This window comes from Bison bison, unplaced genomic scaffold (genome assembly GCF_000754665.1).
Source record: "Bison bison bison isolate TAMUID 2011002044 unplaced genomic scaffold, Bison_UMD1.0 scf7180017864063, whole genome shotgun sequence".
Lineage (NCBI taxonomy): Eukaryota > Metazoa > Chordata > Mammalia > Artiodactyla > Bovidae > Bison > Bison bison.
The window spans coordinates 8,990,594-9,010,091 of record NW_011494635.1 but is presented as its reverse complement, the minus strand read 5'-3'; the positions used below and the strand labels follow the sequence as shown (position 1 = coordinate 9,010,091).

Sequence of the window (19,498 nt, the reverse complement as noted above, 5' to 3'; positions counted from 1 at the left end):
AGCCCGCCAGGCTCCTCTGTCCACGGGATTCTCCAAACAAGAATACTGGAGTAGGTTGCCATGCCCTCCTCCAGGGGATCTTCCTGACCCAGGGATAGAACCCATGTCTCCCTCCTGCATTGCAGGCAGATTCTTTACCCATGAGCCATCAGGGAAGCCCAAAATAAGTGTGGAGGATCAATGAATTCAGGGTATGTTTTGTTCTCTATTAACAACATTGCACAAATACTTGGTTTTGTTTTGTTTTTTGAGAGAAACAGACCACTCCATTCAGGCCATTATTTATTTAGAGAAAGCCTTGCTTTTGTGTTTTGTCTTAATCTTATTTATAAAAGTAAATAACATGCTGATTGTAATTTTTAAACTCTTTTAATCTGTTGGGGACTGTGTGACCACTATTTTGACTGTTAGTGATCACCTCTTGAACTGAAGACTAGACACTTCTTGGATAAATTATTCAAGGTTTATTAGCTATAGGATGTAAAAGGATGTCAACAGAGAGAGCCACAAGTTCATCCTTTAAGACAAGTGGAAGTGTTAGTAACTAGATTCTCACCTTTGGGAAACATGTGAAAGGTCACATCCAAGCAAGCATTACATCAGTCCTCCTGGAAGCTCGGCTGTTTGCTTTGAAACCCAGCCTGAGAACCAGTGCACACAGTTTCAGAATGCAAACCATTTTTTCATACATTTACTAAGACCGGACCTTAGACACTGAAAGCCAGAGACCTTTGGTTTTTGTTTAGATACATTGGATTGGGTTTCTCTATTGTGGAAACTTCAAATATATTAACCAACACGTTTTATGCAAGTTTTAAAACTTACGTAGTCATTCCTTATGTTTTCTGGGGTGTTTTTTCCTTTTATGTTTAGAAGTCCACAGCAAGATCTCTTAAATATTTACCAATATATTTTTCTATTTCTTGAGTTTACACGTATTTGAATTTTAATTAACCTGTCGAATTTATTTCAGTAAACAATTAGGAAGAGTCTATAGCGTTATTCTTTCCTCAGTTCAGTTCAGTCGCTCAGTTGTGTCCGGCTCTTTGCGACCCCATGAATCACAGCCTGCTAGGCCTCCCTGTCCATCACCAACTCCCGGAGTTCACTCAGACTCATGTCCATCGAGTCAGTGATGCCATCCAGCCATCTTATCCTCTCTCGTCCCCTTCTCCTCCCACCCCCAATCCCTCCCAGCATCCTAGAAGTTTAATGAATTTTTTATAATTTAATTCATTTTTCTCACTGTTTGGAATAGCACCTTTACTAGATGTTTAAGTAATCCTCTTAAAATAGAAGTCTCATGTCAAAGCTTCCTTTGATAACTTTCTTTTTCACTTATAGAAGGCTTCCAAAGTGCTATAAGATCTCAGCCCTGCCTGTCTTTTCAACTTCTCTCCCCTTTGTTCAGTGTGTTCCAGACATACCAATCTTTGAGTTCTATTATGTCAGTTGTTGTTGTTCAGTCCCTAAGTCGTGTCCAAACCTTTGCGACCCCATGAACCACAGTCCAGCAGGATCCTCTGTGGGCTTTTACACAGAGATTTTTCTATGACATTTTTCCTGGTGAGAATACTGGAGTGGGTGCCATTTCCTTCTCCAGGGGATCTTCCCAGACCAGGGATCAAACTCATTTCTCCTGAACTGGCAGGCTGATTCTTTACCACTCAGCCACTGCTGCCGCTGCTGCTAAGTCGCTTCAGTCGTGTCCGACTCTGTGCGACCCCATAGACAGCAGCCCACTAGGCTCCCCCGTCCCTGGGATTCTCCAGGCAAGAACACTGGAGTGGGTTGCCATTGCCTTCTCCAATGCATGAAAGTGAAAAGTGAAAGGGAAGTAGCTCAGTCGTGCCCCACTCTTAGCAACCCCATGGACTGCAGCCTATCAGGCTCCTCCGTCCATGGGATTTTCCAGGCAAGAGTACTGGAGTGGGTTGCCATTGCCTTCTCCGACTGAGCCACTAGGGAAGCCTATATGTCAATTACATCTCAATAAAGCGGGGGGAAAATATTTATTAAAAAGCTTTCAATTTTTTCACATTTATTTTTGGCTGCACTGGGTCTTCATTGCTTTTCTTGGGCTTTCTCTAGTTGCAGCGAGCAGGGGCTACTGTCCATTGCAGGGTATAGGCTTTTCATTGTGATAGCTTCTCTTGTTTTGGAGTATGGGATATAGGGCACTCAGGCTTCAGTAGTTGCAGCTCCCTGGCTCTAGAGCACAGGCTCAATAGTTGTAGTGCATAGACCCTTGTTCCAAGGCATGTCAGGATTAGGATCGAACCCAGAGGTCCTACACCAGTAGGTGACTGCATCACTGAGCCACCAGAGAAGCCCAGTATCACTCTTAAGAATGCTGCATCATTCACAGCCTTGACAACGGTGATATATGGAAAAACAGCAGTTATCAGCAACTGAGAAACTGAATGTTAAAATATATTATGAGTGCTTTTATATATGGTGTGCTTTTACATATATATCATATATATAATATGTGCATCATAGGCACAAGAGTGATATATGATACAAATGTTTTATAAGTCAAAGTTCTATGATAATAACAAAACAGAAAATCTAAACGATAAATCAGGATAGTTGCATATTTTCTTGTGCTACGTAAAATAATGGAGCATCTTACAATTGAAGGTATCTTAAATTCAATTAAAGACACAGCTAATAGAAATACTAGAGGGAGAGCATTGAGTAGGGAAAGGCAATTTTTGAAACCATAATGGTTGACAATATTCTAGATTTGATGAAATGCATGAATCTTTTGGCTAAGGAATACAAAAATTCCATGAACAGGATAAATAAAACCAAATCCACACCATACATGGTAGAAAGACTACAGAATTTTATAGACCAAGGTAAAACATTAGAAGCAACTAAAAAGAAATGCTATAAACAAAGGAAAAAAGAAACAAAGGGAGAATATTTATAATAGGGAGATGATTAATATATGAAATGCTTTTAATCAATAAGAAAAAAAGTTTAACAGAAAAAATATAAACATGCAATGGTCAAGAACTGTATGAAAGATATCCAATTTGCACCAGTCTTTTAATATGCAAATTGAAATTTCCACACAAACGAGCACAGATTTAAAAATTAGACTGCCAGTAACTATAGTTAGAAAAATTAGGGGCAAGGAGCATGCTCATAGTCTTGGCTGGAATGTAAACTACAATCTTTTAGAAGTCAACTTAGTTAAACATTTATCAAAAATTTAATGCGTATGCTCCTCTATCCAGCAATACTACTTCAAGGAGTTGCCCGAATTACAAGAGATTGGCAATTAGGTTAGGTTACATTTGTAGGATATGATGCCATCTTTTTAAGAGGTGCTGATAAACAAAACATGAACCCGGCATAAAATTAAACATACTTTAGTAAGCACTTTGCTGAATTCTTTATGGCATGAACTCATTATTTTTTTTTTAAGATATATACTTGTAGAGGAAAAAAAACTTAGAAAGTTACATACAATAAATGATATCAATTTGTGTGTAGGTGGCGGAGGAGCTTTAAGAGCTGGTGGTGGGGAGATAACTTTTGTTGTTTTTTTAAATCATAACTACCTCCCTTAAAGCAGCTAAAGAAAAGGTGGCTTTTCTTCCTAAAGAGTCAAACTGATGCGACTGAGCACAGAGCCTCGATTTACGTTTCACTCACGGCTGTAAATTTTGTACCCCTGAAGCGAGAGACTGATGAGGCACCACAGAGTCGCAGCTCATCGACCATTCCCGCCAGTCTAGGACTGATTTTCACACTCAGAAGGACTCCTCTAACGGGTGCCGGAACATAACAAAATGGCCAGGACTCCAGCGCACGCCTATCTGCTAGGCCAACGAAGCGCTGCGCTCCTGCCCCGCCCCCATGCCCGCATCCTCCAATGGATGTTCCGGGTGGGGCGGGTTTCGTGCAGTGCACGGACAGGATTGGCTTTACAGTCTCTCCGCCCAGGCAGCAGGAGGGCAGCGTGATGACGTATCAACAAGGGGCGCGGGGGCGTAGCGCGCGCTACCAGACGCGGCAGTATTAAACGGCTCCAGGCGCGGCTAGCTGTTAGAGGCTTCCTTCGTCTCAGGCGTTCATAGTCGTGTTCCGCCTCTCGCTGTCATCCTCTGAAGCCTAAGCCGGCTACACTTTCCTCAGTCCTTCTACCTGTAGCCGTGTCATTGCGACTCCGCCACCATGTTCGAGGCGCGCCTGGTCCAGGGCTCCATCTTGAAGAAAGTGCTGGAGGCGCTTAAGGATCTCATCAACGAGGCCTGCTGGGACATCAGCTCAAGTGGCGTGAACCTGCAGAGCATGGACTCGTCTCATGTCTCCTTGGTGCAGCTAACCCTTCGCTCCGAGGGCTTCGACACTTACCGCTGCGACCGCAACTTGGCCATGGGCGTGAACCTCACCAGGTGAGCTCCAAAGCCTCGGACATCCGGGCCATGGTCCACTCCTACCTCAGGCTCTTGGCGCGAGCTCCTACGAGCCGGGCCCTCATTGGCTGGCGTGGGCCATCTGCGTCTTCTCATTGGCCTGCTGCGGAGTTGGGGGGCGGGTGGCGGGACCCAGCAGAGCGCGCGGTTTGCAAAGCCCGCGCTGGCTGCCGCGCGAACTGCGAAACGGCAGTTTTCCGCGCCAAAGTCACAAAGCGGGTGGTGGCGGGAAAATGATGGACTTTACGGTGCCAGGAAAAGACTGTTGCAGAACGCTTTGGTCATTAAGTTCAGGCGACTTGGATGAGAAACCTTGGACCTGGTTGACTTAAAGTGCTTTATAGTGTATCCTAGTTCAGTCACCCTATCTAGGGACCAGAGTATTTTTTTTATTACTGCAAAGTTGCGGTGAGCACCCTAAGATCCTGGACTTGAAAATTTTCTCCAGGGCAGTGGCGTTCAACTTTTGAACTACACATGTTTAAATCTTAAAGCTTATGATAAATACCGTGTTATATGATAAACACCCATAGTACATGCAGTGTACTTTAATAGGTTTATTAGATCATTTTTAAAGATAATTGCCCGATAATTTACTTCACCCACCCGAAATTCATAAAATATTGTCCTTTTATTTATCCAGAAGTGAAACTGCTCTTGGTATGTTGTGGGCCTTTTGGGTATCAATACTGCCAGATTGCATTCCAAAGTGTCTGGACCGGTTTGCATATCCCTCGTGCAGTACGTTTTCCAAACTCACCAGTCTGACAGATGGCGTACTGGTTAAGGGTTTCCCTGGTGGCTCACTTGTAAAGCATCACTTTGCCAATGCAGGAGATGAGGGTTCGATCCCTGGGTGGAGAAGATCCCCTGGAGAAAGAAATGGCAACCCACTCCAGTATTCTTGCCTGGGAAATCTCATGGACAGAGGACCCTGATAGGCTGCAGTCCAGGAGACACCACTTAGGGTCTAAACAACAGCAACTAATGGTTAAAAGTGGTAACTCCTAATTTTATTTTATTTTTTATTTTTTTTTCCATGTTCCTTTATATTTTATTTACCATAAACACTAAGAGAATACAGCAAACACTGGAGAAAGGCGTTTTAATAATTTTGATGTAAAGTTTATTAACACTTAAAGTTATGCTTGCTCCCCCCACCCCAATTCAACATGCAGGTATCATTCATTTACAGATGCAGTGATTGTAGAGCATTACATTCTCTTGAAAGTTTTATAACAGAGTATCCTTGGCCTGTAACTTAAAACAATTTCATAAACTATGTATAATCATGGTATAATAACATCATTCAAAGAGTTCCCCAAATGACTACATTCACACAATATTAATGTTAAAGTCTTGAGTTTTTAAAACATCATTTCAATAAGTCAAACCACAGAAACCCAGGTTCTAGTTTTAAATGTGTTTATGAATTTTAATTCCATTAGAAAACTAACGATCTTGAGAAGATGGTGTTGATTAAAACCCTTTGTCTTCTCTGTTCTAGCATGTCCAAAATACTAAAATGTGCTGGCAATGAAGACATCATTACCTTAAGAGCTGAAGATAACGCGGACACGTTGGCACTAGTATTTGAAGCTCCAAGTAAGTCCACCCTTCTACTGAGTTATGGTAGAGGAAACTAAAATGCAGTGTCAGTATTTCCCAAGTCTGATGATTGTAAAATATACCTCTTAGCTGTAAACTTACATATTTTTCTTCATATTTGCTTTTGGTAGATCAGGAAAAGGTTTCAGACTATGAAATGAAGTTAATGGATTTAGATGTTGAACAGCTTGGAATTCCAGTGAGTATCACAAGTTTCTGATTGAGCATGCTGTACAGTCATGATAGTTACATAACATATATTTATATAATAATTTAAAGCCTACTTCCTAATAGAACTTTTCTATATATCTGCTCATGTATATTCCAGAGTAGGGTATTTAGACTGGCATATTTGTCATTTTATTAAATTATGGTGTTCTGCAGTGGCTCATTGGTTTGAATTCATTGCTGCCAAGGACATATTTGCATTAACCTCTGCATCTTTTAAAAAAATTATTATTATTCCTAGAGTGCTTGGTTTTTATTGAAAGGAGATTTTAAAGCTATTTTAGCAGAAATTCATTATGGTTAGGTTTTATCAACATCGAAAGAAAATGTGTTCAGATGTTTACAATGCCTAACATGCTCTTGTTTTGGAAAGCAAACCTATTTGTGCTGTTACCATTTGAATGCCATATCCTAATGTCTTCTTGATTTAGACTCCTATAGAGTGATTAGATGGAGGCTCTTGTTCCCTGGATAGTGCATTTACTTTTTTAAAAGTTTAAGTTCTAATTGGTTTCTTAGTATGATTATTCTTATACTTTTTTATATCTGAATTTTTTTTTAGTAGAATGTTAAGAAATTGCACAATGAGTGATATTTCAGAGTAATCAGAAAATCTTGAATTCTGAGTTCTTGTTTAGATGTTGAATCTTCAAGAAGTGAGGGTCCCAAATCTTTCATTTCCATGACCTTTACATGTCTTTGTTTTATAGGAACAAGAGTATAGCTGTGTGGTAAAGATGCCTTCTGGTGAATTTGCACGTATATGCCGAGATCTCAGTCACATTGGAGATGCTGTTGTAATTTCCTGTGCAAAAGATGGAGTGAAATTTTCTGCAAGTGGAGAACTTGGAAATGGAAATATTAAGTTGTCACAGACAAGTAATGTTGATAAAGAGGAGGAAGCTGTAAGTAGTTTTTAAGTAAACAAAATACTTTGAAGAATTACACCAGGTTATGTCCTAGTCTGCTAAGGCTACTGCAACAAAATACCATAGACTGAGTGGCTTATAAACAACAAAAGTTTATTGAAGCTGGCAGATTTGGTGTCTGTTGAGGGCCTGCTTCTTCATTTAAGAAGACAGCAGCCTCCTTAACCTGGTGAAAGGGGTAGGGGAGTTCTCTGGGGTCTCTAAAAGGCACTAATCCTATTCATGAGGGCTCTGCCTTCCTAACCTAAGCACCTCCCAAAGTCCCCTCCAATAACATCATATTGGAAATTTGGTTTTAATATGAATTTGATGGGGGGTGGACACAAACATTCGGTCCATAGCAAGGTAATTACTAAGATTAAAGAAAGCTCTAAAGAAAAAGTTTGCATCTTCAAGTAACTGATTTGTGAGAATTGAAAGACACTTTTGAAATCTGCAACTGATCTATAAATGCCATATAACTTAAATTTGTGAGAAGGGAACGCAAATTCATTGCAACCTTTATAAAACTACAGAACAATGAGTTTGTGTATCAGTCCCACACATACTCTATATGATTGGGAGGCTACCCTTGGCTTTCTGGGGGTATTTACTATGTTTTTACCAAATAATTAAGCAATTCAATAAAAGGATCTGGTTGGGGTGAAAATCTAGCTCTTATGTAATCCTTATATATTAACTTTAAAATAAAGAGTCTAAATATATATATATATATGTAATAAATATATATTAGTAACAAAACTCCTGGAGCTAACTCTTTTATTCTAAATTACATCTCATTTCCTTGCCAATCTTGAGTTTTGCTTTTCTCTCAGTAGTTCAGTGGTTAGGACTCCATGCTTTACTGATGAGGCTATGTGTTCAATCCCTGGTCTGGGAACTAAGATTTTGCAAGCTGTGAGGCACAGCCAGAAATTTCAAAAGTTCACACGATGAATATCTTACTATTATTATAGTATAAACATTTTATAACATCTAAGAAAATTTATGTTAAGGAATTTTTCAGTGTTCTGCTTCCCTTGTTATTTCAATTTATTTGAATCAAGATTTTTAATAGGGTCCATACATTACAGTTCATTGGGATGTGCTTCTTAGGTTTCTTTTAATCCATTGTTTCTCCAGTTTCCATTTCCTTCTCTCCATTACAATTTCATTTGTTGAAGAAACTAAGTCATTTGTTATCAAATTTCCCAAAGTCTGGATTTTGCCCACTGAGTTCCTTATGTCAGTTAATATGTTCTTCAAATCCATTTTCTGATAGATACAGCTCTAGGGGCTTGATGATTTTCAAGGTGTTTTGTTTGGAGGTGGGAGAAGGAGAACATTTTATAGGTAATGGTGTGTCCCTCTATAGGAGACATGAGGTATTTGGATATCTTTGTGATTTTTATCAGCCATAATAAATTTCGTCTATAATCATTAAGTCCTTAGGGTTTGCAGAATTGTAATATATTAATATATTTTATTCCTTTGTTTATTAGCTGATTATTTTTTAATGTATACTATAAATGAATGGATTGCAGTTTTCTTAATGTTGTTCAGTATAACGACTCTTGTTTTCTCCCTAAGGTTGCCATAGAGATGAATGAACCAGTTCAGCTAACTTTTGCACTGAGGTACCTGAACTTCTTTACAAAAGCCACTCCACTGTCTCCTACAGTAACACTTAGTATGTCTGCAGATGTACCCCTTGGTAAGATAATAAACTTGTTCAGTGTTGGTTTTGTAGGTAGTGTATGTGGTACTTCTCAATAATTAACTATGTTCTCCTGTTTTCTTTCAGTTGTAGAGTATAAAATTGCTGATATGGGACATTTAAAGTACTATTTGGCTCCCAAGATCGAGGATGAAGAAGGATCTTAGACATTCTTAAAATTCAAGAAATAAAACTAAGCTCTTTGAGAACTGCTTCTGAGATGCCAGCACACACTTAAGTCTCTTTTGTCTTTGTACCTCTGAGTACATATGTAGATAATGTTTTCTGTAAATAACTTTTTTTTCTCCATTCTCTACAACTTGTTTAAAGAAAAGTGCAAAGTCAAATCTGGTCTTGTTAACTGAGTAATACTTCTGCCTTACCTAGGAATAATCCTTATAGTTTTTATAAACAAAAGAGTTTTGACTCTAATAAATGTGTTTTAAGTATCGTTTTCAATTTAAATAAAAGTCATTTGAATTTAAGCATCATCACAGGACAGTGCCTTCATTTGGACTACAATGATTGCAAATATCCTAAACAAGTTAAATTCAAGCAGCTCTTTCATGTAACTGCTCTATTTTTTGTCTAAAGTATTCCAAATACAGCAGGTATTTTGGGGTGATTCATTTGCCAAACTTACTTTGGTATTCTGACTTGAGCTCAAGAAATGAAGAGAGAGTAGAACACATAATACTTTATATTAGCAGAAACTAACACTTTACAGAAGCTTAATGTTTGCAAAGTTCAATGGCCTTTATAAGGTCACTTACAGCGTTGTAGGGCAGTGTTTTTTTAGCCTAGGGAGCCTTGTACAGGAGTCTTGGAAGTGTTAGTAGATCTGTGATAGGTCCCAAGAAGTTATGTTTATGCAAAAAGTTTTTCTAGTGTAAGTAGACTTTTGGGAGGGGCAGGGGGGACTTATTCCCTTGAAGGATGAAAATGGTTTACATGGGTGTCAGGAGTCAACCAAGAAAGTGAAAAAGGCCCAGCAATAATTGTGCTACAAAGTCACATATTAAATTCTAGTTATCCGGTGGTAGAACTCACTGTATCCAGTAGATAAATTACCTTCCTGGTGTGTTAGGGAAGGAGACTGACAGCAGAGGGGCCTGGTGAAGTTTTTGGAGTGAAAAAAATGTTTTATCTACACTGGTGATGTCTCCACTGCATTTGTCAAAAAAAACTAACCCAATTGTACTTTATATGTAAATTATACTTCAATAAAGCTTGACATTTTAAAGAGTTTTATGTATTGCAAAATGTCCCTTGTGGGCAGCCCTCTTAATGGGGCATGGCCTGAAGATGTGCAGGAAACTGAAGCACAAGAATGTAGGGTGCTACTCCAGAGTAGTGGGTGAGGTAGACGGCGGCAGACACCGCTGCGCAGACCCCGGGCAAGGCGGCCTTGCCTGGGCACACGGAGACCTGGCAGCTCCAGCTTTCTGGAGCTTCGTCAGCTCGGCTTCTGCGTTTCGCAGCGCCACTGAGCTCCCTTCACTGCTCAGGGGGCCGGAAAGAAACACGTGGCCGGGTAGCCCTGGGCCTGACTGACCCAGGCGGCGCCGCTACCTAGGAACCCACCGGCCCCGGCGGAAATGGTGGACAGCCAGCCCGGACTGCAGAGCCTTAGGAAACCTCACGGGGCGCGCTCCGCTTGCGCAGCGCTAAGACCCGACGACTTGTGCGGGCCGCTGAAAAGAAAGCGGGCTAGAAACCGAAGAAAGTAAAATGAGAAGGCGTCGCCCCCGTTGACGCCACGTCCGGCCTGCAACCTCCAAAACACGCCATTTCCGGCGTCTAGCCGGTCGAGGCCGGGTGGCAGTTGGGGGATGTCTCGGGCGCTCCAGCTGCCAACCGTGAGCGAGCTGTCCGCGCTCGGGCCCCGGATAAAGCGTGCGTGCTCGCTGGGCGGGAGCGGAAGCGGAAGCGCTCGCCTCAGGCTTGCGGCGCGGCCCAGACTGCGTTCTCCGCCGGTCAAGGCTGGAGTCCTCCGTGTGGAGCATTCACCCTCCCGGGGCACGGCTGGCCGCTTTCCTGAAAGCAGATATTTCCATCTAAATTCACGTCAGTTCTTATTTCTCTTGTTGGCTGGGTCTGGAAGCGGACAGGGAAGTAGTGTGGAGAGGCGCGTAGTGCGAAGCTGTATGCGAAGTGCTATGCTTTAAAAATTCTTGCAGCATTCAAGTGCTGAAGAAATTTTGGGATTCCGGTGAGGCTGGTAAAAAAAGCCTGTTGGGCAGGTACTCAGAAAACATTGCTTTACATTTTTCCTTTTCCCTCTTTTAGAATTCTTACTCTGCTACCAATAAGCAGTCGTCTGGTGTTTCTCACGCCATGCCTGTTTTTATGTTTTGATGCAGTGTATGAATAGTTACGGAGAAGGCAATGGCATCCCACTCCAGTACTCTTGCCTGGAAAATCCCATGGACAGAGGGGCCTGGTGGGTTGCAGTCCATGGGGTCGCTAGGAGTCGGGCACGACTGAGCAACTTCACTTTCACTTTTCACTTTCATGTATTGGAGAAGGGAATGGCAACCCACTCCAGTGTTCTTGCCTAGAGTCCCGGGGACGGGGGAGCCTGGTGGGCTGCCGTCTCTGGGGTTGCACAGAGTCGGACACGACTGAAGTGACTTAGCAGTAGCAGTAGCATGAATAGTTAATGACAGTATGTAAACTTTTAAAGACTGATACAAATCACAGGTGATTAAATGCTCTCAAAACCCCCCACTTATTGGTAGTTTGGACTTAAAGTTTTATAGAATTAAATTTAGATTATCGTGTAATCAGGATCACAACACTTAAAAACAGTTTTTGACATAATTTGATCTAACCATTTTTGAAAAGCATATAAGAGCACACTTTTATTTTTTCAGTACTTGATTTCTGCATCATTACAAAATTACTAAAAAGGAACAGGAGCGTTTAGCACCAGTTCCTTTATAATGCTAATTAGGTTGTCTGCAGGCCACTTAAAACAGCTCATTCATTCAGAATTAAGTATATATAAAGCGCTTAGATATGTTTCACTTTTAGAAATCAAGTAACTTGATGATCAAAATAGGTTTACTTGTTTCATTCACATAACTTTGTGATTTTATAGAGGAAAAGTACAGGAATTACAAATGTTTTTCAATTTAATCTTATATACTTTTAAGCTGGTGACGTAATAGCCACGATTTCATTATAGGAGTCAACTTTGACTAGTTTGAACAAAAACCAAGTATTTATTCAGAGTTTTTTTGTTTTGTTTTTGATGTAGCTGAAGAAGTAATTTGGAAAGTGAAATTGCTACTTTCAGTGCTTGGGCTGAAGCAGTGCATTCATGCTCAGTCACTTCAGTCCTGTTAGACTCCTTGCGACCCCATGGACTATAGCCTGCCAGGCTCCTCTGTCCATGAGATTCTCTAGGCAAGAATACTGGAGTGGGTTGCCGTGCCCTCTTCCAGGGGAATCTTAACCAACCTGGGGACTGAACTTGGGTTTCCTCCATTGGACTCTACAGCTGAGCCAACAAGGAAGCCCTCTGGGGTGGAGCAGAGAGACAAGCAAATCAGAGGACACTGGTGTAATACTGGTAGCCAATAACTTATCCAAATTTACAAGAACTTTTACAGATCTTTTGTGTTAAACGGATGATATCCATCAGAGGGAAATAGGCAAAATGCTGATGTGAATGTATTTCATTTCTCACCCTCTCTCCTCTGTCCTAGTCAAATAAGAGAATCACTTGAGTATATGCTCCTCTTGCTTTTTGTGGAAGCAGGGATGGGGGGACAGGCAGTACTGTAGCAGAATGGTTGAAATGTCAGATGGATTTAAGTGACCACTGTTTCACCTACTCTCTTGTGACTTTGAAAAAATTAGGAGGCAGAAAAACATTAATGGCAAAATAAATATGAAGTCTGGTTCTTGGCAAATGTCTTGATTCTTATTCTACCAGGAGAAACTAGAGTAGAGGCATAATGAGAATGTTTTCATGTCAAAGGAATATCAGGCTCTAAGAACAATGGAGCTTAAATCGCCAAATGCTAGTATAACACGGCAGCCCAGAACTCCAGTATGTATAACAAACACATTATTGTAGCCTGCAGACAATAATACTTTTCTTTGTTTTCATACTGTAGCTGTGTCAGCGTGTTATGATGCCGTCTCGTACCAACCTGGCTACTGGAATTCCCAGTAGCAAAGTGAAATACTCAAGACTCTCTAGTACGGATGATGGCTACATTGACCTTCAGGTAAATGCAGAAAGGACCTGATGAGATTAGCTGGCTCTGTTGATGCTAAGTTAGCAGGGAGACTGATTGTTTTTGATCAGATCCAGGTTTTGCTGATTGTTCCTAGGGTTTAGAGGGAGCAGGAAAGAAACTGCTGAGACTCTCACCCATAGCCTGCAGAAAGAGGGACCTTGGCAGAGCAGTTTCAAACCAATATAAATATTGTCCATTTTGGAGAAATTTTAGTTGTAATGCCAGAGTCTAATAGTTGCAAATTTTATTTCGTTTATCTGGAAGTAATCAGATTATCTTGTTAAGTAGAATTTTTTAAAGACTGTGTTACCAGTTTGTTTACACTTCAGTCAAAACCAGTTCATCTTTTAAGGGAGAAACTCACTGCTAAAGCCAGCAGATTGTGGGAATCTTCCTTCTTTCCTGATGTCATGAGATCCAATTTATTAAAGGTATTCTTTGTGGCAAACAGTAAGTAAAACAGAGAATATTTTTTAAATGTGTGTCCTTCCTGATCATTGTTTATAAAGTACTTAAGGGTGTAGCATCTCTTTTTGGCCGCTTCCCTTTAGACTAGACTATTTTAGGTGGAACTAAGATCAAAGAAGTAGCAGGAACCCCATCCTTTTAAATAAGTATCAGTATAAAGAAATCAATTATTCTTTGTACTTTTGGGACCCACACTTAAAAGAGAGAGTTTTTTGGGTTTTTTTTTAAAGCAGGTTGGAAAAGCTTCCAGTCAGTTTGGTCACACACAAACATGAGCCAAACCTTAGAAATTTGTCTTTGAATGTTTTAACCTTGAATTGAACTTGTTAATAAGGCAGGTTACTTGCTCGGTGGGTAAGGCAACTAATGCTTCAGAAAAGGTTGTTTTTAAAACCCTTGACCAGATCCCAGCTTAACTTTGAATTCCAGAAATCATTTTTTTCTTCCTTACTTTTCCAGAGCTTGATGTTCACTTTTAATCCCTATAGATTAGTACATTCTTCCATGTGCAAAGGCATGTTTATTAAAAACATGTGTAACATGAAGTGTCTTGTTTTTGTAAGAAAATGATTTTTTTACCAGTACAGTGAGTGGTCTGTGGAATGAGACTAGAACTAGAAAAAATAACATTCTGCTGAGATTTCCTTACTCGAGTTATTGTTAGAGCAATAACTGGAGCTTCCTCTCTGCAGTCCTTTTCCTTTCTCTCCCAGAGCTGCACTGGGTGGTAGGACTTTTCAAGACACACTAAGATTGATTTTTCTTATCCTCCCTGCTTTAAAGTATCTGAGTCCTGTATATTCATAATGCTCTTCTTTGTCTTTTTTTGTTTGTTTCTCTTCCAGTTTAAGAAAAGCCCTCCTAAGATCCCATATAAGGCCATTGCGCTTGCTACAGTGCTGTTTTTGATTGGCGCCTTTCTCATTATCATAGGCTCCCTCCTGCTGGCAGGCTATATCAGCAAAGGGGTAAGCTGAGGGGCTTGTGGGATTTCCAGAAGATGTTTAAAATATCAGCCACTCTGTTGTCTTCTATCTAGTACAGCATATTTCAGCAGAAAGAAGAAAAGGTGGTTTTTGTTTTTGTTTTAAGATTTTGTTCTCAGATAACAAGATGCTTCTTCCTTTGAGCCTCAACAAACTTCTCTCACAGATCCTATGAGGTGGGTATGGCAGGTGGGCAGATTTTCCCTCTGAGATGTGGGCAATTTTCCTACCATCATAGTTTGGAACAGAACAGCTGAGTCTAGCACTGAGGATTCCTGAGTGATAAAGTTTATAACTGGAGTGGGATGCTATTATTGTAACTTTGCAGTGCCACAGACATACAACCGTAGTTAGTGTTTGGGCAGAAGCAGTGAGGATTGTATAGGTCTGGGGCCACTGACCAAGCCAAGACTTTTGGCTCATGGCCCAGATCTTTCTTAAATTGGATTTGGTTGAAGTTCCTGTTGAGCTTCAGTATGATACCTTAGAAACCTAAAGTGGTTTTTGGTGGTTCTTTCTCTTGGATTGTATAGCAGTGGCAGTGTTAGTCTCTCAGTCATGTCCAGCTCTTTGTGACCCCATGGACTGTAGCCCACCAGGCTGTTCTGTCTGTGGATTTCTCCAGGCAAGAATACTGGAGGATATTCTTCTCCAGGTGATTTTCCCAACCCAGAGATTGAACTGGGGTCTCCTTCATTGTAGGCAGATTCTCTATCATCTGAACCACCAGGGAAGCCCAATACAGATGCTTATACACAGCATCTGAACTAATATTGACCATAGTTCACATCTGATCTTCCACACACACCAGACCAGGGGATGATGGTCACATTGCTTTGTATAGGGAACACAGCAAAGAGCTAAAACTCTGGGCATTATCCCTGGAATTAGGAATAGTAGACTGTCCCAATAAAATGGCTGCACATGGCTTTTGAGATGTATATAAATTTACTTTAGCTGTGTTGCAATTTGTCTTTAGCTATTTTAAAAGTATCATGTGGCTACCAGAGGCTTACTTAGTGCTGTCTAAATTTGAACATTGAACTTCAGGACTGTGCCTTCAGTTAACTTTATTAATGACGTAAAAATTGAGAGTGGAGGTGAGATCACAAATAGCACTTCACCTTGTATGATTGATAAAAGACTATAAGTAAGGATAAAGGTGTTAACTAAGAAAATCACTTATTAGATTGTTTTGGTTTTTGGTTTGGTTTGGGGTTTTTTCACTTCTTATTGCAGACATTTCAAACAAAACAGAAGTAGATGAAATAACACAATGAACCCCCAGTATATATCCGCAGTCGAACATCAACAGTTAGTGACCTTTTGTTTCACCTATATCCCCAACTTTTTTTCCTATGTATACTAAAGCAAATACCAGATTTACATTTTGCTGGTAAATTATTAAGTGTGCGTCTTCAGTATGCCTCTCTAACAGTTTTTACACAGATCTAGGGGTATTGTCTTAATACAATTTACCTTGTTTTTCTATTCCCCTTTTTCTTGCGTACTGATAGATTTAGGAACTTGCTTAGATTTAGACCTACTGTAGTTTTCTTTTAGAAAGAATATTTCATAGGGATGCTGTGCATTTGCTGTTACACATGGGTTCTCAAAGCCTTTAATAGTTTTCTTGCTTTCTGGCTCAGCATGTTATCCCAGGCCCATCTGTATATTCCCTGTCCCCCAACTTTTAAACAGCCATTTCACTAAGGAGCTCTGGTTTCTTTATGGGAAGTAGATTTAGAGCTCACAAACTGGGCATGAATGATGCCATTACTATTGGTTTTCATTTTTTCTAGGCTTTTTCAGAGACAGAATTAGGAAATAGGTATCCTTTAGAAAACAGGGAAATATTGTATAGACATTGACCTGACCAAAAAGTTCTTCTGGGTTTTTCCAAAACATCTTACAAAAAAACCTAAATGAACTTTTTGGCCAATCTAATATGTCATAATAGCTATAGTATTAGATATTTCCCATGCAAGTTTAAGATTACAGTTTGAAGTTAATTTCTTTGCTTTTAGGTATGTATGTCTATCCCAATGATATTGAAATAATTTCTTCATGCCTTATTTGACATTAAATAGTTTAAAAGTAATAGGAGAAGGAAATGGCAATCCACTCCAGTATTCTTGCCTAGAGAATCCCAGGGACAGAGGAGCCTGGTGGGCTGCCGTCTATGGGGTCGCACAGAGTCAGACACGACTGATGCGACTTAGTAGCAGCAGCAGCAGCAGTTTAAGAGTAACAGCAATATTAATGCTAAGTAAAAGAAGGCTGAACGCACTGTAAGTTTTCTTAGCAACTCTTTTAATCCTTGGGATATATCTCCTTAGGGATGTACAGTTGAAATCCTGAAAAAAATAAACAGAAAAGTAGAAAATGTAAGAGTGGAAGTGAAGTCGCTCAGTCGTGTCTGACTCTTTGCGACCCCATGGACTGTAGCCCACCAGGCTCCTCCGTCCATGGGATTTTCCAGGCAAGAGTACTGGAGTTGGTTGCCATTTCCTTCTCCAGAGAAAATGTAAAATAAGATAATAGAAATAGCACCAACTATGTCAAATGTGAAAGTTGTAGACCATCATTTTTAATGTTCAAATAATCCCCTTCAAAAGTTCTCTTCCTTTGGTTTTAAGCTTGCATTTATCATCATTGTGTGCCAGCTGGGGCTACTTCCTTTACATGTATCAATCACTTCATTTAATTTCCACTGTAACCATATGAGGTGAATAATCCTCTTTCAGTTTTGAATGAAGCAGCCTGTCAATATCTGTTAAAAGCAGATCTTTATAGATTGTGTTGTGGTGGTTTAGTCGCTCAGTCGTGTCCGACTATTGTGACCCCATGGACAGTAGCCTGCCAGAATCCATGGGATTCTCCAGGCAAGAATACTGGAGTGGGTTGCCATTTCCTTCTCCAGGGGATCTTCCCAACCCAGGAATCAAACCCAGGTCTCCTGCATTGCAGGCAGATTCTTTACCAACTGAGCTACGAGGGAAACCCAGACTGTGTTATAATAAGGGATGAAAAACAAGGCACAGAGTTTGGTATACTCACAACTAAAAACTTTAAAGGAGTAAAAGTTAGCCAAAATATCTGTGGATGAACATGAATAATTTCTTTATAATTTTAGTACTTTGCAATTTTTCAGCAATTGTTAAAGAGACAAAGAGATATAAACATTTTATCTTGGTAGTGTACTTCCCAAAGCTCTGAAAAGTATATGATAACTGATTTATGAATTGGACCCATGACTTTATTTTAAAATTTAGTAACTTGCGTGGTAGTAATGTTCGCTTCCTTCTGCCACCAGGGGGCAGACCGGGCCGTTCCTGTCCTGATCATTGGCATCCTAGTGTTCCTGCCAGGATTTTACCACCTGCGCATCGCCTACTATGCATCCAAAGGCTACCGGGGATACTCCTATGATGACATTCCAGACTTTGATGACTAGCACCCACCCCAACACTGAAGAAAAGAGTCACAGATGGAACTAAGCCCAGCTTTAAGACATTGAGCAAAAACTATGACTAAGGACTAAGGAGTTCTGCAGTTTGCCAATGTTTAACAAAACAGTGGACAGATTTTATGGGTCCATCCTGAAAGATGTTAACTAAGCTCACAAGTAACTGTCATTTGGGCATTCTCTTATTTTTCATTTTCTGGCCCTGGCAAAAAGCTCCTGACAAAGTTTTTCTGAATGAATATGCATCATGGGAGAGTAGCAATTAATTGTATGGGAAAGTGGGAGATTATTCTGTAGTGGAAAGTGTTCTGCCACCACCCTTTTTAGAGTTGAGCATTCTTTTAAATAGTCCTCATGGTCAGAATGTTCTTATGGCAAATGGAAGAATGCGCTATGTCAGATTTCTTATTACTAAGTAATTTATTTTGAAAGTAAGTGTCTTCTCCCCATACTCTTTAACTTTGTGTTCCAGTGGAAGACCTTGACACAATCAAATATCAGTGTGGTGCATCTATAATATTTTTTACTTGCTTTCTTATTAACAACAACTAGGAATTTTTTAAACCTCAAAGCAAATTTTCAAGATGTAAACACTCTTCTCTGTACACCAATCCTTGGCCAGCTCTGATCTGGCCTACTGATAGGTTGGCCAGCATATAATTTGGATCATTCTGTCCTGTGTAGATCAAAATGTTCTTATATCATACCATTATGGACTAGACTTTTGGCTGCTTCCTAAGGAAAAAATGTAGACGAATGGTTATTATTTACAGTTTATAATCCCATTGTTGACACCTTGTATTAATGTCATTCTGCTGAAGATTTTAAGAATTGGCCTGGATCTCTAGAGGACTGGACTGCCTTAGCTTGATCTGCCTCCTAGCTTGCAAAAAGTGACTTGTATTCAAAAGAAATTAAAATGTCAAAATCTAAATCCTAGACTTAAAAATTAATTTTAACCTACTTTAGAAAACAGTTTAATGATTATATGTCTTTGATCCCAATCCCCAGGACAGCCTTCAGTTTTAGTTAACTAGCATTGTGCTTAGACTGCTTTCTAGTCATTGTTTTATTCTGAAGTCAGAGCTGTGGTTTTTCCAGTAGTCATGTATGCATGTGAGAGTTGAACTGTAAAGAAAGCTGAGTGCTAAAGAATTGATGCTTTGGAACTGTGGTGTTGGAGAAGACTCTTGAGAATCCCTTGGACTGTGAGGAGATCCAACCAGTCTATCTTAAAGGAAATCAGTCCTGAATATTCATTGGAAGGACTGATGCTGAAGCTGAAACTCCAATACTTTGGCCACCTGATGCGAAGAACCAACTCATTGGAAAAGAACCTGATGCTGGGAAAGATCGAAGGTGGGAGGAGAAGGGGATGACAGAGGATGAGTTGGTTGGGTGGCATCACTGATGTGATGGACATGAGTT

At 40.2% G+C, this 19,498-nt stretch overlaps 2 protein-coding genes across 5 annotated transcripts; both read left to right on the top strand.

The window, feature by feature from the left end:
• Window positions 1–2,836: 2,836 nt before the first annotated feature.
• Window positions 2,837–10,140, top strand: PCNA (proliferating cell nuclear antigen). Its single transcript, XM_010836437.1, has 6 exons — window positions 2,837–4,412; window positions 5,941–6,038; window positions 6,173–6,240; window positions 6,980–7,174; window positions 8,768–8,891; window positions 8,982–10,140. Exons 1-6 carry the CDS (start codon window positions 4,192–4,194, stop codon window positions 9,059–9,061), a joined length of 786 nt encoding a protein of 261 aa, XP_010834739.1. The 5' UTR covers window positions 2,837–4,191; the 3' UTR covers window positions 9,062–10,140.
• Window positions 10,141–10,702: 562 nt separating this feature from the next.
• Window positions 10,703–19,004, top strand: TMEM230 (transmembrane protein 230). Of its 4 annotated transcripts, none has more exons than XR_824991.1 (5): window positions 10,703–10,961; window positions 13,022–13,135; window positions 13,500–13,597; window positions 14,461–14,583; window positions 17,918–19,004. XR_824991.1 is itself a non-coding variant. In XM_010836435.1 (5 exons), the coding sequence occupies exons 2-5, from the start codon at window positions 13,113–13,115 to the stop codon at window positions 18,056–18,058; spliced, it is 366 nt and encodes a 121-aa protein (XP_010834737.1). In that variant the 5' UTR covers window positions 10,703–10,961; window positions 13,022–13,112; the 3' UTR covers window positions 18,059–19,004. The 4 variants fall into 4 exon arrangements, 3 of the variants coding, with proteins under 3 accessions (XP_010834737.1, XP_010834736.1, XP_010834738.1); XM_010836435.1 differs by having other exon boundaries at window positions 13,500–13,578; XM_010836434.1 differs by lacking the exon at window positions 13,500–13,597.
• Window positions 19,005–19,498: the final 494 nt, after the last annotated feature.